Source organism: Dreissena polymorpha, chromosome 1 (genome assembly GCF_020536995.1).
Source record: "Dreissena polymorpha isolate Duluth1 chromosome 1, UMN_Dpol_1.0, whole genome shotgun sequence".
In the NCBI taxonomy this organism is placed as follows: Eukaryota; Metazoa; Mollusca; class Bivalvia; order Myida; family Dreissenidae; genus Dreissena; species Dreissena polymorpha.
The window spans coordinates 6,565,742-6,580,328 of record NC_068355.1 but is presented as its reverse complement, the minus strand read 5'-3'; the positions used below and the strand labels follow the sequence as shown (position 1 = coordinate 6,580,328).

The 14,587-nt window shown below is 36.0% G+C and overlaps 2 protein-coding genes across 4 annotated transcripts in view; one reads left to right on the top strand and one right to left on the bottom strand.

Annotated features, from left to right (window-relative positions):
• Nucleotides 1–14,213, bottom strand: part of LOC127869546 (uncharacterized) — a 36,028-nt gene extending 21,815 nt beyond the window's left edge. For 2 of the 3 annotated variants that reach the window (XM_052412201.1, XM_052412216.1), the window contains exons 1-9: nucleotides 13,901–14,213; nucleotides 9,659–9,800; nucleotides 8,789–8,888; nucleotides 8,365–8,557; nucleotides 7,814–7,892; nucleotides 7,469–7,593; nucleotides 6,769–7,002; nucleotides 1,287–1,448; nucleotides 407–622 (exon numbers count right to left, since the gene is read on the bottom strand). In XM_052412201.1, coding sequence (XP_052268161.1) covers nucleotides 407–622; nucleotides 1,287–1,448; nucleotides 6,769–7,002; nucleotides 7,469–7,593; nucleotides 7,814–7,892; nucleotides 8,365–8,557; nucleotides 8,789–8,888; nucleotides 9,659–9,800; nucleotides 13,901–13,925 — 1,276 coding nt within the window. In that variant the 5' untranslated portion in view covers nucleotides 13,926–14,213. The remainder of the gene's footprint in view (nucleotides 1–406; nucleotides 623–1,286; nucleotides 1,449–6,768; nucleotides 7,003–7,468; nucleotides 7,594–7,813; nucleotides 7,893–8,364; nucleotides 8,558–8,788; nucleotides 8,889–9,658; nucleotides 9,801–13,900) is intronic. The other variant, XM_052412212.1, reaches the window with a different exon arrangement.
• LOC127869563 (uncharacterized) lies at nucleotides 10,899–13,463 on the top strand. Its single transcript, XM_052412222.1, has 2 exons — nucleotides 10,899–11,021; nucleotides 12,414–13,463. The coding sequence occupies exon 2, from the start codon at nucleotides 12,433–12,435 to the stop codon at nucleotides 13,090–13,092; it is 660 nt and encodes a 219-aa protein (XP_052268182.1). The 5' UTR covers nucleotides 10,899–11,021; nucleotides 12,414–12,432; the 3' UTR covers nucleotides 13,093–13,463.
• Nucleotides 14,214–14,587: the final 374 nt, after the last annotated feature.

The window sequence follows — 14,587 nt, the reverse complement described above, 5'->3', positions numbered from 1 at the left end:
TAAGCAGCAAAGCTCAAAGTTGAATCACATAAAAACAGTGATACCTCGGAAAAGCAACATATTTATTGTGTGATATTTTTGGAATTCTGAATGCAAATATAAAACTCAAGACTAAAAAGACAAACTGAACACATATTTGAAACGACAAACTGTGATTTTTTTCTTTCATTTCAAATGACGTTGGCTTCCTTTAAAGATCTGTGTTTTTTTACACAATAGTTTTATACGGATACAGGTTTTAAATTCTTAAATCTTAAGGTTTTCAGGTTATGAATGTATAAATTATGTTTAAAATCAAATCAAATTATAGATATATATATATATATATATAGCATTTGGGTAGTCTGCGTGCAATGATCTGAATTTGCAACTTTGATCTTAATCGAGTGCCTATATTTCCACTTACGACGATCTTCTGTAAACGTGATTAGCCAACAAGATTCATCATCATCTTCGTCAGGTAGTTTGTGTATGGTACATTCACCGCCGCCTACGTTTTCCCTTGTAAAGTACTCTTCAATATCGTTGCGTTCCAAGGTGCGTGGCACAAACACCTGGGCGAGTTTGGTTTCCTTTAAAACCTCAGTTTTGGAACACAGCGAACCCATCAAACCGGCTCTTCCTTAAAAAATCGTCACAGGTATGTTTTCTACCACCATATGTTTCTTTTGTCACAATGAAAGTCTTAATTAATAGCGCACTGTCGTTTTCAACAACAGCTCGAGTTGTTACGGTATTGCAGTAACAAAAGGTAATACTACGCCATCGTACAATAAAGCTAGGTTAGTATACACCATAGCATTATTAAAATAGCAAAAGCAATACAAAAACATCGATTCTTTGAGTAATGCCGTTTGACGTAGGGAAATAACCTTAATCTTATTGATACATTCAGATTGTGCTGCATATCTTCCTCACATGTTTTACGTTTTGTATTGTGTATGACAACTTATAAACAGTGTATGATATTATAAGGATTGAATTATTGGGAATAAATTAAATTACTTTTCAATGATACTTTTAAACGCGTTACAATTGCCTGCTACTGTGCAACGTGACTAAATGCAGCGATGAAACCCTGATTGGATGGTACATAGTTCTTTCATTATGCTTTTCAATGTGAAGATAATTTATATAAATTTGAAAATAAATTTAAAACATTTAGCATATAAGAATAGGTTTTGTTTAAAAACTCAAATACTAACACTTCAATTATAAACCCGCAAGCTTAAATAAATGTTCACTTATATTTCTGTAAGAGGTAATGAGCTGAGATTGTAGAATACCTGTTGGTGGCAATACTGTTCGGAACTGTGCCACGCACTTCATTGGATTGCAACCAAAATCAAGGCGAACAAGCTCAGCACAAGTCTTGACAATATCTTGCTTCAGGTAAAGCTCGTTTTGTGGAATCTGGCTTAACTCCAGCAACATTATTGATCCGTTTTCTAGAGAAACGAAATAAATATATCAAAATAAATACATATAATAGTAGTAGATAAAAAAAGAAGTGCAAGAACTCGTAACATTTGTAAATTTTGTATTACTGTTTTATTTTTTGTAAACCAAGCGTCATTTGTATTCAATATTGGTTTTAATATTTGACAAATTTCAATTAAATAACATTTCAAATAAAATAAACATCAACACCACTTTAGTTGAACTCACAAATCAAAATCAACATAACTGGCTGAATAATTGCAAACTTGTTTTCAATGAATGCTTGGATATGTATATATATGGTTGTATCATAAATAACATTGATAAATGAAGATTGACCAAAAGCTAATTTTTAACGTCCTTATATGTAACAGCTCACACATATCTCTATAAAATAAAATATTCGACAAGAGGGTCATGGGCCCTTAGGCGCTCACCTGAGACCCGAAGGAATTTAACTATTCTGGCAAGGTGGAGTTAAAATAATAGGAGTCCTTCATGAAACATAAATATTACCATAAGAAGAAGAACTTTTCTCGCCCCTTGAAACTAAATCAAGATATTACAGGAACATATGTTCTCAGCATGTTTCACTAAGATTGAACTAAAATGTGACTTCACAATGTTTCACTATAGCAATAATAAGAAATCTGCCACCTACCTCAGAGCCTTGCTTTAAAAAACTATTTTAAGACTCATCTTACAATGATATTTCCAATTAAAACAACAATCAACCCTAATTAAACCACAAATCTTTGGTAATCACACCAAAACTACCGACCTCACCAATAAACGGTGTGCCATAACAATTTGTATTCATCTCTTATCAGTCTGAAGGTCGTTGATGTGAGTTTCCAGCTGGGGCCTATTTCTAGGGACTAAGGGCATTTAAGCTGCAAGCATGTTACTCATTACCATTTCGAAAGGCATCAATGAATACTACTGTATCAGAACAATTCAAGCACAGTCAATAGAGAATTAATTAGTTGCTGATAAGCAGGTGGCTGAATCGGTTCATTTGTAGAGATAAGAGTGCATTCCTGACAAGCCATGCATTCATGATTGGAGGCCAAACACAATTCAAGTTATATACAGTTGTTTCTCCCCTAAGTATTGTTCTGGGAAACCAATATAACTACTTGAAATTTTAAGAATATGTCATCAAGGGTTTTCAAAAGGCATAAATATGTTCGTAACCTTTCATCCCAACCAATCATCATCATCATAATCCTCTTCAAAAAGGAACGAAAAAAATGGCAATTTATTTGTTTATCTTATCGGCAGAATAAATATTCAGATGACTGCATGGAGATCATGAATACCCTAATATGCATAAATTTCATTCACAGTGTACATTGGTAATTTCAAATTAGAGTGTAAACAAGGTTACACTATAAAGCCATGTTAGGAAAACTAACCCGTCCCGTAGCAGCCATGTTTTTTAACAGACCGTAACCATAAAAGAACTCGGCTTAGATATCATAAAAACAGATGTTGTGACTAAGTTTCATGAGTATTTGACTACAAATATTACGTCTAGAGTGTTAACAAGGTTTTAATCTAGCCATAAAAGATAAACTGTCCCGCCCCCTGGAGGTCAATGCCTTTCAACAAACCGGAACAATTTTGGAACTCAGCTGAGATCTCATTAGAACAAATGTTTTGAAACATTTTTACAAGTATTGGACTTTAAATATGACTTCTAGAGAGTTAACAAGGTTTTACTAAAGCCATATAAGGAAAACTGCCCAACCCCGGGCGGCCATGTTTATCAACAGACTGCAACCAATATCAATCTGAGCTGAGCTATCATAACAACAAATTTTCTAACCAATTTTAATGTAGATTGAAATATAAATGTAACCTCTAGAGTGTTTACAAGGTTTCACTATAGCCATTTAAAGAAAACTTTCGCGCCCCCTGGCGGCCATGTTTTTCAACCTACCGGACCCATTTTTTGAAACTCAGCTGAGAAATTATCGGGAATAATAATCTGACCACGTTGCATGAAGATTCGACTTTAAATGTGACTTCTAGAGTGTAAAAAATGTTTCACTATCGCCATATAAGGAAAACTGCCCCGCCCTCTGGCGGCAATGTTTTTCAACCAAGCGAAACCATTCTCGAAATCAGCTGAGAAAACATTCAGACAAATGTTATGACCAAGTTTCATGAAGATTGGGCAATAAATGTGACTTCTAGAGTGTTAACAAACGTTTTCTTAAAATTTGACCTTGTGACCTACTTCTTGACCTCACATTATCCAGTTTCGAACTCGACAAAGATCTCATTTGGACAAATCTTTGAACAAAGTTTCATGAAGATCAGACAAACAATTTGGATTTTAGAGTGTAAACAAGGCAAACTGTTGACGACGGACGACGCAAGACAGACAAAAAGTGATCCCAAAACCTCACCTAGAGCGCGTTGTGCTCAGATGGGCTGAATACAGTGTCTTATGGATCTTTTTTATCGATCATGATTTAGATGCTGCTGATTGCATACAAACAACGTAAAAGTACAAATTCTTTTAAATGTGTAACGCACATGTTCATAAAAACGCGTTTGAACAAAGATTTTAATGAAGCGTAAAAATAGACACGAAATAATGTACATTTACGAAATTACAGTCACTACAAGTGTTCATTTAGAATGCATGGAAAGACATTTTAATCAAAGCGCTGTAAGCGCTGAATGCTTGGGGCCAGATTTAGTGTGATTGGGAAGAAGTGTTGTCCGAATGTCTCTCTTTATCCGAATTAATACGGATTGACCCTAGCGGTTGGTTTAAACACTATTTATTTAGTTCATTGCAAGTACATATAAGCAATACAATACAATACAAACATACCTATTATATTTGAACAATATACTAGACAGGTAGAATTGCAGTATTGCTTAACATAAAGGCTGTAAAATACAATTGGACAGAATTGAGAAGGATGCTCGAGGTTTATACTATGTCTCTCTTCTGTCAGTTAGTAGCGCTGCTCTAATGGTGTAAACAACCAAACGTATAACAACAATTTTAATACACGTCAAAATTACGAACAATATATTACAGTGACAGGTAATTCCATACCGTTTAGAAATGAAAAAAATAATATAAGTTATAATACAAAGATTATAACAGAGTTATGTAGATAGCATATGAGCTAATAAAATGAGAAGAAAAGTGACAGAAGTGAAAGAGTAGAGTTTCAGAATAATAGAAGCTGCGGTTAGAAAAAGAAGCAGTTGCGGGAACGGGGCATCGTTAGCAGAATATGGTTTGTTCCTGAGATAGAGTTGTGTTAGAATCTATGACTTTCTCGGATGAAAGACTGAACATGTTTTTATATTAATGAGTTTACTTTATATGATCCGTCTTTAACACCGAAAAGAAGAAGTTGCAAAGTTATGGGTTGGAAACTGGACAGATTGTTAAAAAGGATAACTTTTTTTTTCTGTATAAATGGGGCAGTTGAAGAAAAAGTGATACGTATCTTCAATCGCACCACATTGACAATATGGACTTTGTACAATGTTTTTTGCGTACATATGTTCATTAAGACTGCTACAATGCATTCGTAAACGCGCATGTAGAACATTAGACGTCCGCTCCCCGTCGTAGTAATGCTGGGGAATTATTTTCTTATCTTTACTAAGATTTGCTTTGAAAGCAGAGAGAGAAGGAGCCGTTCTTACCGATTCCGGTAGATTGTTCCATAAATTTATAGTTGATGGTAGGAACGATCGTGTAAAAAGTTGTGATTTGCATTGAATACTGCGAATATTGTTAGAATTACAAAGAGGATAAGCCGATCTTTCTCCCACGCTAGAGGGGATAGGTGCGCACAAGTATGGGGTGATAGTGAATTATACATTTTATAGAAGTGGGTGAGTTTATGTTTTGTTCTCCTATTTTATAATGGTTCGAGAGCAGTTTCATTATATAGGTTTTGCAAAGAGGCCAAACGTGTTCCCCCGCTGATTATCCTTGCTGCTTCCTGTTGAATCTTCTCAAGTTCTATTTCATCCTGTGTATTAATGTTATCCCAGACTATATCAGAGTATTCCAGAATTGGTCTAATAAATATTGTGTGTATCGATAGAAGGGACTTTCTATCGAGCGTAAACTTAAACGTTCGCATTAGGTTGAGTTTTTGCCATGTATCAGAAAACGTTAAGCCTAGATGCTTGTGAGACGAAACCTCGGTGATTTGGCAGTCGTTGAGAAAAAGAGGGGGATGGATTGGGCGGTTGATTTTTCTAGATACAACTAAGGATTCGGTTTTGGATGGATTGAAGGTAACCAACCACTTATCAGCGCAAGAATGAATTTTTGCAAGATCAGAATTAAGATGATTAGCCGCATCAACAGGGTTGTCGACGATGATATATAGCGTGGTGTCGTCTGCAAATAGGCGAATTGGACAGTGAATATCTCGTACAATGTCATTTATATATATATATATATATATATATATATATATATATATATATATGTGAAAGAGGAGGGGCCCTAGTATAGACCCTTGAGGGACACCAGCATTTATGGGTAATGGGTCAGATTGGCAACCAGAGATTACAACATACTGGGTCCTCTCATGTAGGTAGTCTATTAACCAAGATAGACGATTGCCCGAGATACCACTTAGTCGGAGCTACCCTAGCGGTTGAGTACAGAGTCTCAGAGACTGTAATAAAGACAATATTTGTGTATATACTACAGTGTACAGTATATACTACAGTGTACATATACCGTGGAGGACTACATGATACTGGTGGTGGGAACGATAACCTTTTGTTCAACTCTACATATCTGGTAGAGGTTCATCTACATAGTCGGTGAAGATATGAAATATCATATCCAGTTACTTCGTCTATTTCCGAGAATGATCGTGAATATTTTTTTCTCTTTTTTCTGGAATGTCTTGTTTACGCAAAATAAAATAACAATATTTTAAAATATGTATATAAATACCAAATATAATGTCTTCAAAAATGTATCAGAAAAAATATCTTATTGTTTCCGTAAATCCATCGTATCGTTCCGGCCTAGACCGGGAAGTCAGGAACTTAATATGTCGTAGCCAATGCTAAGCAATTTTGCTTCAATAATATTTTTTACATTTTATGACACTGTCATATATTTACAAGGCGGGTTATTGAGATCTGCGAAGAACTACTTTTATTGTGCATGAATTAAGTAGTAAATCAGAGTTTTGGGAATTTGGTTTTTGGCAGCCAGCCAATTCGGATAGGCTCAGAAATTTGTATCATTACTATGGTCTTTGGGCCACGCCCCAGGCCAAAAACGACGTTCATGAGTACTTCAGTACTTACGTTGTTTGACGGCAGTTTTACCAGACATCTTATCTATCTCAATCTGTCCACAGCTGAAGTCTGTTCGAAGGTAAACGGAAGTTTCGTTCGGCAACTTCGAATTGACTTGTAGTGATGACATGTTAGGGCGCACGAGAAGATTGTGCTCCACGAGGCCCGAGTCATTTAACTTGATTGCAATGATTCCATTGAACCATTGGTCGAATACTGCACTAGTACTTTCCCATTTGATTGCTGAATATAGAGTCGAACATAATGTGTCGTATAAATGACATTTCCTGTTGAAATTATGGTGATCTCATGTCATACTTTTAAAAAACAACAACACGAAAGCGAAAATGATTTGAAACGCGGCTGCTATTCCCAAACTAAGGAAGCTTGGTATATATTCTTTTCCTAATGATGCCATGTTGACATCGAGTATTTATTCATATCAACTGACAAGTTGAAATGCTTTCCAATAACGTGACTTTGGTCGATGGTCAAAATCGTCAGGTCATGTAAAGTATTCACAATACCTTTGTTTACAAGCAGCAAATTGTTTGATAGAACAAACATTATATAAGGGCGTATGTACCTTGTTCGATTTTTCAAAATAAACCGCTATATACGTTATGTTGATCATTTCGCTTCGTTTAAGGGAATAACACAAATCATGTATGTTTCGATTAATATTTAAAGTTTATTCAAAGATACGTACTATTATCTTGAGAAACCAGAGCGATCCTCAAAAGTCCGTGTTCTGGAGGCTTTGCAGCAACTGTGTCATTTTTTAAACTCATTGACCATTTGATGTAGTAGACGATGTTCCGCACTAAAGGTTCTCTACAAAAAGGTAACATTATTGCATGCTTTATAACAAGTATAAAGGTTTTCGAAAAAACACAAGAAAAGCACAAGTACGTGCCAAATCGTATTTTACATATATATTCCACATGATAACTATGCATGTTACAAAAAAAGCACAGAAATTTATATATTTTGATGTCTTTGTATTTTGTTTTATATTAATAAATATGCAGTGAACCAAATAAATATTACGCACTTTGTTTTACAGGTTTCAAGGTCGGGTGCAATCCCATTGTTCCTGAGTCTTGTCATTTGTACAGTAGATGTCCCATCTTCTGTGGATTTAATAAAAAGAAAAAATAAAGATTATTGGAAGTAATAAGTTTAACTTTGGAATGGTAGATTAATAGAGTTTCAAAGTGTATTGTCTAATTCATGACATGTACAATAAAATACATAAAATAACACAATTTACAAACATGCATGGCCAATCTTATAGATTTGTAAAAGACATTTTTAGTGTGTAATATTACGATTAAAACTATTGCCTTTTTTTACAAGAACATGTTTCATTGACATACATCATAAAAACCAGATTGTCCGTGTTAACATTTTGTTAAACCCCTGCAATAAAATATTAAAATTAAATTTGTGGAGAAATGTAGATTGGATTAATCCGAATGAAAATAATATTATGAGACTGTCTTTTTATCTGAAGTTATCGGACCTCTGAAAAGATATTAAAAGGTAACATACTGATGGAATAATTTGCATTTTATACACATTGACGTACATCTCAATCGATACCTTTATTTACTGCGATATTTGGCGATCCGTAAATCGTGATGACGTAGAACCACAGAGTGTCTGACATATCACATTCGTACTCCCGTAGATTGTCTTCTTTTCCAAAATAGAGTAGGTTGTAAGATTTCTCTATGTACAGTTTCCTGGTTTCTGGGTTCATACCAAAACCATCTTCTTTCTCAAAAACGGAACTCTGCAATACATGATAATTTATTACATGTAATCGGATGTTTATTCAAATAAAGCTGCATGCGAAATTTATCAGTCACTTGCTATTGCTTTATGTAAGGAAAACACACATTTGTATTCTAACTACATGACATCTGTTAAAATCAAAATAAGATGCTTTTTATTGCATCATATGCACTTCAAACAAAAAGACCCACCATAAAGATATTTTAATAGAATCCCTTGATTTACATACCTCAAGGAAATTTGCATCTGTGTTTGGATCATTTTTCGTTAACCCAATCCTCAAAACCGAACCAGAATCCACTGAGATTCGGATACAGCTGCCTTCTCCACTGAAATTTTTTATAGTACACGACTTATATATTCATTTTTAATGTACAATAAACAGACTTTATTACATGCACATGTTTGGATATCATAACATTCCTCTTATTAGCAGGTATATTTAAAAACAGTTAAAGCTGACACAGGCATAGCATGACAGTGAAGAATAAACGCAACATATGTCAGACTCTTAATATTTAATGTACATTCCACAGTTGACGCTTGCATAAATTATACATAGAATGTGTTACGATATCACGATTGCACAACATTTGTTAAACAGTTGTTTCATTAATTTCGTATCAATGAAAAGAATTTACTTTGATAAAAAGCAATTGCGTTTGCATTTTATGTAATCTTGTTGATTTGGAGCTACTTTTGTTGACCTCAATAGTTCAGTCAATGCATATCAGTCAACGTTCCATGTACCCATATACATATAGAAAAGTAAAACTGAGATTATGCTTGCAGTCCGCACAGGCTAATCAGGGACGACATTTTCCGCTTTTATGGTATTTTTAGTTTGAAGGAAGTCTCTTCTACACGAAAATTCAGTTAAGGCGGAAAGTGTCGTCCCTAATTAGCCTGTGTGGACTGCACATGCTAATCTGGGACGACACTTTACGCACATGCATTATGTCCAGTTTTCTCAGAATGCGACTCAAATTTACTCAAGCATGTGATCAATGATCAAATTGACGACAATAATCAATACAAAATACGTAACCTAATAAGACTAACGAGTCTACACTACACAATTCCTTGAGAAAACGCATACTCGATAGAAACCGGTTGGGTGGACACTATGGTGGAATCCCTCCATTCTTCGCTGACAGCAGGATCATGACTCTGTCTGGACAATCTAGATTCCTTTATTGCTAGTTTGCTAACGTTCCCTCTCCATTCAAGTTGACAATTTACTTGAAACATGGAAAACATTGATTTGAAACAAAGTGTGATACATTGCCTGATCATAAACCTTAAGAATGTAAACACTCTTCAGTGTTCTTGAAATAAGACTTTTGTAGGAAATTTACACATGGAATGTGTACACTTTGATGTATTTAATATGAATGGTAAATGGTTATCGCGACATTAAAATATGTATAGCCGTGCTTGATAATCACCAACCATATATTTGTTTAAACAAAACAAACAACAAATAACAATAAAACATTCATAGGGTGTAGGTAGGATCACGTGACTTTGTTTGGTTCTCAATTAAACGTTAATGGATGTAAACACGCCGGTAAGTGATATTTGAAAAATAAAGTTCTTAATGGTGTGTTTACATTCTATCCAGCCCGTGTGTAAATCCCTGAAAATCACGTTGATTCTGCATCCTGAGTCAGCACTAAGCGCTGTTTGCACTCGATTGTTGAAACAACAAAAAGATTATAAGGTTGTATTTGTCTTTTTTCCAATGTACACAAGCAGACTGGGTAATCACGTGACGATGAAGATGGAAAGGTGCGTGCAAAAACAGGCATTTTTTCGCCGCTGATTTTATTACTTTTGTTGAATTTTTAAATGCCTCTTACTTTCGAACCATATCAGTAAGAAAGTGAGAAGCGTTTATTTAATATAAATATTCGCTGTTAACTTCCACTTTACTAGTTGCGAATTTTCTTAGCGGGAGCAGTAACTTTGTAATCACCCTACGCAATTTCGTTACTAGTAAATAGAGCGACTATTAATAAATAAACGCTTACCACTGTATTGCTAATATGGTTTAAAAGTGAGCGGCATTTGAACAAGTAATAATAAAAGTAACAAGACTATGCCAAGCAATATATGTCCCCTACCGGCTCCACCATTGTCAGATTTTTTTATTTGTTGCCATAGCAACCATAATTTTTGACGTAGGAACAAAGTGAAATGACGTGCATAATGTCCATATTGCCATCTATCCATGCTTCAAATTTCATGAAACAATATGACGAACTTTTAAAGTTATCGCAGGATCCAGAAAAGTGTGACAGACAGTCAGACTCACAAACAGACAGACGCACAGAGCGCAAACCATAAGTCCCCTCCGGTGAAACCAATAGGGGACAATAAAGGGTATAAAACGGAGAAAAATACCAGTCTCGGCATGGACGTCGCGATCTTGATTGTCAAGTGATAACCAACTCTGACACGTACGTTACCTAGTCCAACTTGTTGACGCTCTCAAATATTAAGCTACTTTTTATATTGGTAATATTTGGAGTTCCAAAGAATTTAGTCCTTACTAAAAAGTATCTCTAAATTCTTTGCGCGTCTTATAAATAAGACTAGTAGGTTACCAACGTTCATAAAATATAACCAGGTTTCGGGTATAATTCATTATTGCAGATAACGACTTGGTAGTTGATGTTAAATATTGAGTATAAACACTACCTTGGCTAACTTAAATTCATCGAGCAAATTCTATAATTTTATTAATAAATTATCAAAACGATGACACTGAAAAGTTGATTTTGAAATTCAAAGGCCATGATATGACAGCAAACTCTCAATACATTGTTCTTGAATCTAATAAAACTGTAATCCCGTGTCATCTCATTGTTACGGTGGCATAAATGTGACATAAAACATATTTTATTTAACGGTCTCTATGACGTGCGCACGCGATAGCTATGACGTGCGCACGCGATAGCTATGACGTGCGCACGCGATAGATATGACGTGCGCACGCGATAGCTGACCAGTCAGAAAAGTTTCAAGATAAGTAATATATTATCAAAAAATGGAAATACTATGTGATTTGTTTCAAAAGGAATTAAAAAGCTGGGAAAATAAGCATGTATTTGAAATGGACTATAAAAACACACCATGTGCTCAGTGCGCTAGTCACAAAATGGCTGACATTTCGACAAGTTTCAATGGTCAATTATTGCTTTCGCACGCGCTACCTGTTCTGATCTGATACCTTTTATGATTGGTAAGCTATGACGTGCGCACGTCATAGCTATCGCGTGCGCACGTAATAGCTATCGCGTGCGCACGTCATAGCTATCGTGTGCAACGTCATACCTATAGCGTGCGCACGTCATAGCTATCGCGTGCGCACGTCATACCTATCGCGTGCGCACGTCATAGTTTTCATAGAGATCGTTAAATAAAACATTTCCTATGTCCCTTTTATGCCACCGTACATTGTCGAAACGTTTTGGGGAATAAACTGATTAACAAATCAATATTGGAACGATCTACTTTAAAAATACGTAGGTTTAACTATTCAAGCGATGTATCGAGAGCATTTAAAGCACCGTTAAAATATTGATTTTCAAGATATACACTAAATGCGATACGCTAGTCAAGTCAGAATTGATAAGGTATTGAATTTTATAAAACATAAAGTCTGTTGGAGTAGGTATTTTTTATTGATACAGGTTTGAACGTTTTAAACGATCCAACAAAGCTCCGTCGTTAATGTCGACAAAATTTATTTGCATGATGAAAAGCGTAGCAGATAATATATAAATGAAAAATGTATTCATTAAGATAATCTATAAATGAATAAGGTATTCACACGCTTTATTTAACAGGCGCGCCAGAGCAGTCGGGATGGGAGGGCAGTGCGCATGGACACAATGGCAGACCACAGAAAGACACCTGACAAGGGTAGACATTTGGCACTACGAACCACTACGACTCAAATTCCTACTGAGATCCGTATATGATGTGCTACCATCTCAAGTCAATCTACACAGATGGGGGTTAGTGGAAGACACAAAGTGTCAGCTGTGCGACAAACCAGGAACCATGCAGCACACCCTCTCATCTTGCCAGACAGCGGTAACACAAGGCCGCTACAGATGGAGGCACGACACGGTCCTCAAGGAGCTAGCAGACATACTAGAGCGGGAGAGAAGGAAGACAAGACCTACCAACAAGAAGGCAGTACCAACAATCAAATTCGTCAAGGAAGGACAAACTGCCAAGAAGACAAGAATCGCAGCAACATCTATCCTTGATGAATCAGAGCGTTGGGAGATGAAGGTCGACCTAGGAAAACAGCTGGTATTCCCAGACATAGTCCATACCACACAGAGACCAGACATAGTTATATGGTCCCCCAAGGACAAGAAACTGGCGATGATAGAACTCACTGTACCCTGGGAGACTAGGTGTGATGAGGCCTACGAGCGGAAAATGGGAAAGTACACTGAGCTACAAGAACAGTGTAAAAGTCGTGGTTGGAGTGCCTGGCTGTTCCCCGTTTAAAATAGGGTGCAGAGGATTCCCAGCCCAGTCAGTATGGAGAATGCTCAGCAGCATTGGGATAAAGGGAGGTGACAGGAAGAGGGCTGTACGCAGACTTGGACAAGCTGCAGAAAGAGCATCCAACTGGCTGTGGATGATGAGAGAGGAGAAGAGCTGGACGCTAAACCACTGACCCGTAGTGTTTGGCCAACACTACGGATCCACTGCCCGGAGAGTGTCCTGGGATTAAAGGATAGAAACACTTGATGATAGGCAGTTCCCAGCTGATGAGTCAGTGGTTTGTGCAGTAGTATCTGTATTCTACACATCACTGTCAATGACATACGAACGTATTTACATATTAATATTGCATTTATAAAAGGTAAAGGTAAAGGTCTTTTTATTATAGTGTCACCCCTATTGAAAGGGCCAGCCAATTTGGCTTATGAGACACCATTGTGTGTATACCATGTACCTCCCAACTCCAATCACTATGCCAGGCGCCATATTTATATAAGAAACATTCTGTTTGATAATTTCGAGCGACCAATCAACATGATTACAACGTCCAGACAACTTTCATCACAATTAACAAAAACGTTACCTAATAAGCCCGTTTAGAAAAAGAACATTACAATTTATTTAATGACTCGTAATAAATAAAATAAATATGTCTTCATCCCAAAGGTCCAGGTTCTGTATACGAGATGAAATTGTAATTCGACAGCGTAAACACAACAATAAAACGGGTACATTAATAATTCATGTATTGTAAAGAACAAACTATACACAAGAAGATAAATAAACACATTATTTTATTCTAAAATACCTGGTTGAGATACACCGTTCCCCATGTTTGTTGTCCATAACCGGTAACTGCCCAATATCCAAATGTAAATTGCCTGTCTTTGTTAGACACTCGGTTGAGGTCGATCGGCGCTTCACAAATTACTTCCTGTTCCGTTTAACTTTATCCGTTATTGGCATAGTGCCAGTACAATTTTCCATTTGAATAGTTATTATAGCGCTTTCAGTTTTATAAAACTTTTAAAGCACATTCGCTGTGTTATAATGCCCGTAAGTGTCGGAATATAAAATGGTATAAATTGCTTGTTTTCATATTCACTTCAACACCGTTATTTCGAAGTCGTCGGGACCGTTAAAAAAACTTCGGATTAACGATAATTCGTAATAAACATTTGACAGACCAATCTCCACGCAGAGTTGTCGTTCCTTGCTCTCACATACAACTCTGCATAAGGCTCAGCACGCCATTTTGTCTACCAAATAGCTAAAACCGAAAAAACGCATACAATGTATATTTTAGTGGATATTTAAGATCGCATGCATTTAATTAAGAAAAATGACTTTTAAATGTACGATAAATCGTGCAAAAACTTGTGAGTTTTAATGCAACTCTTTGGAACTATTTTATTGCCCATTTACACAGGTGTAATCATTCCACGCACTTCACAAATGTAAACAATTGTACATATTTTTTATTGAGTGACGTTAG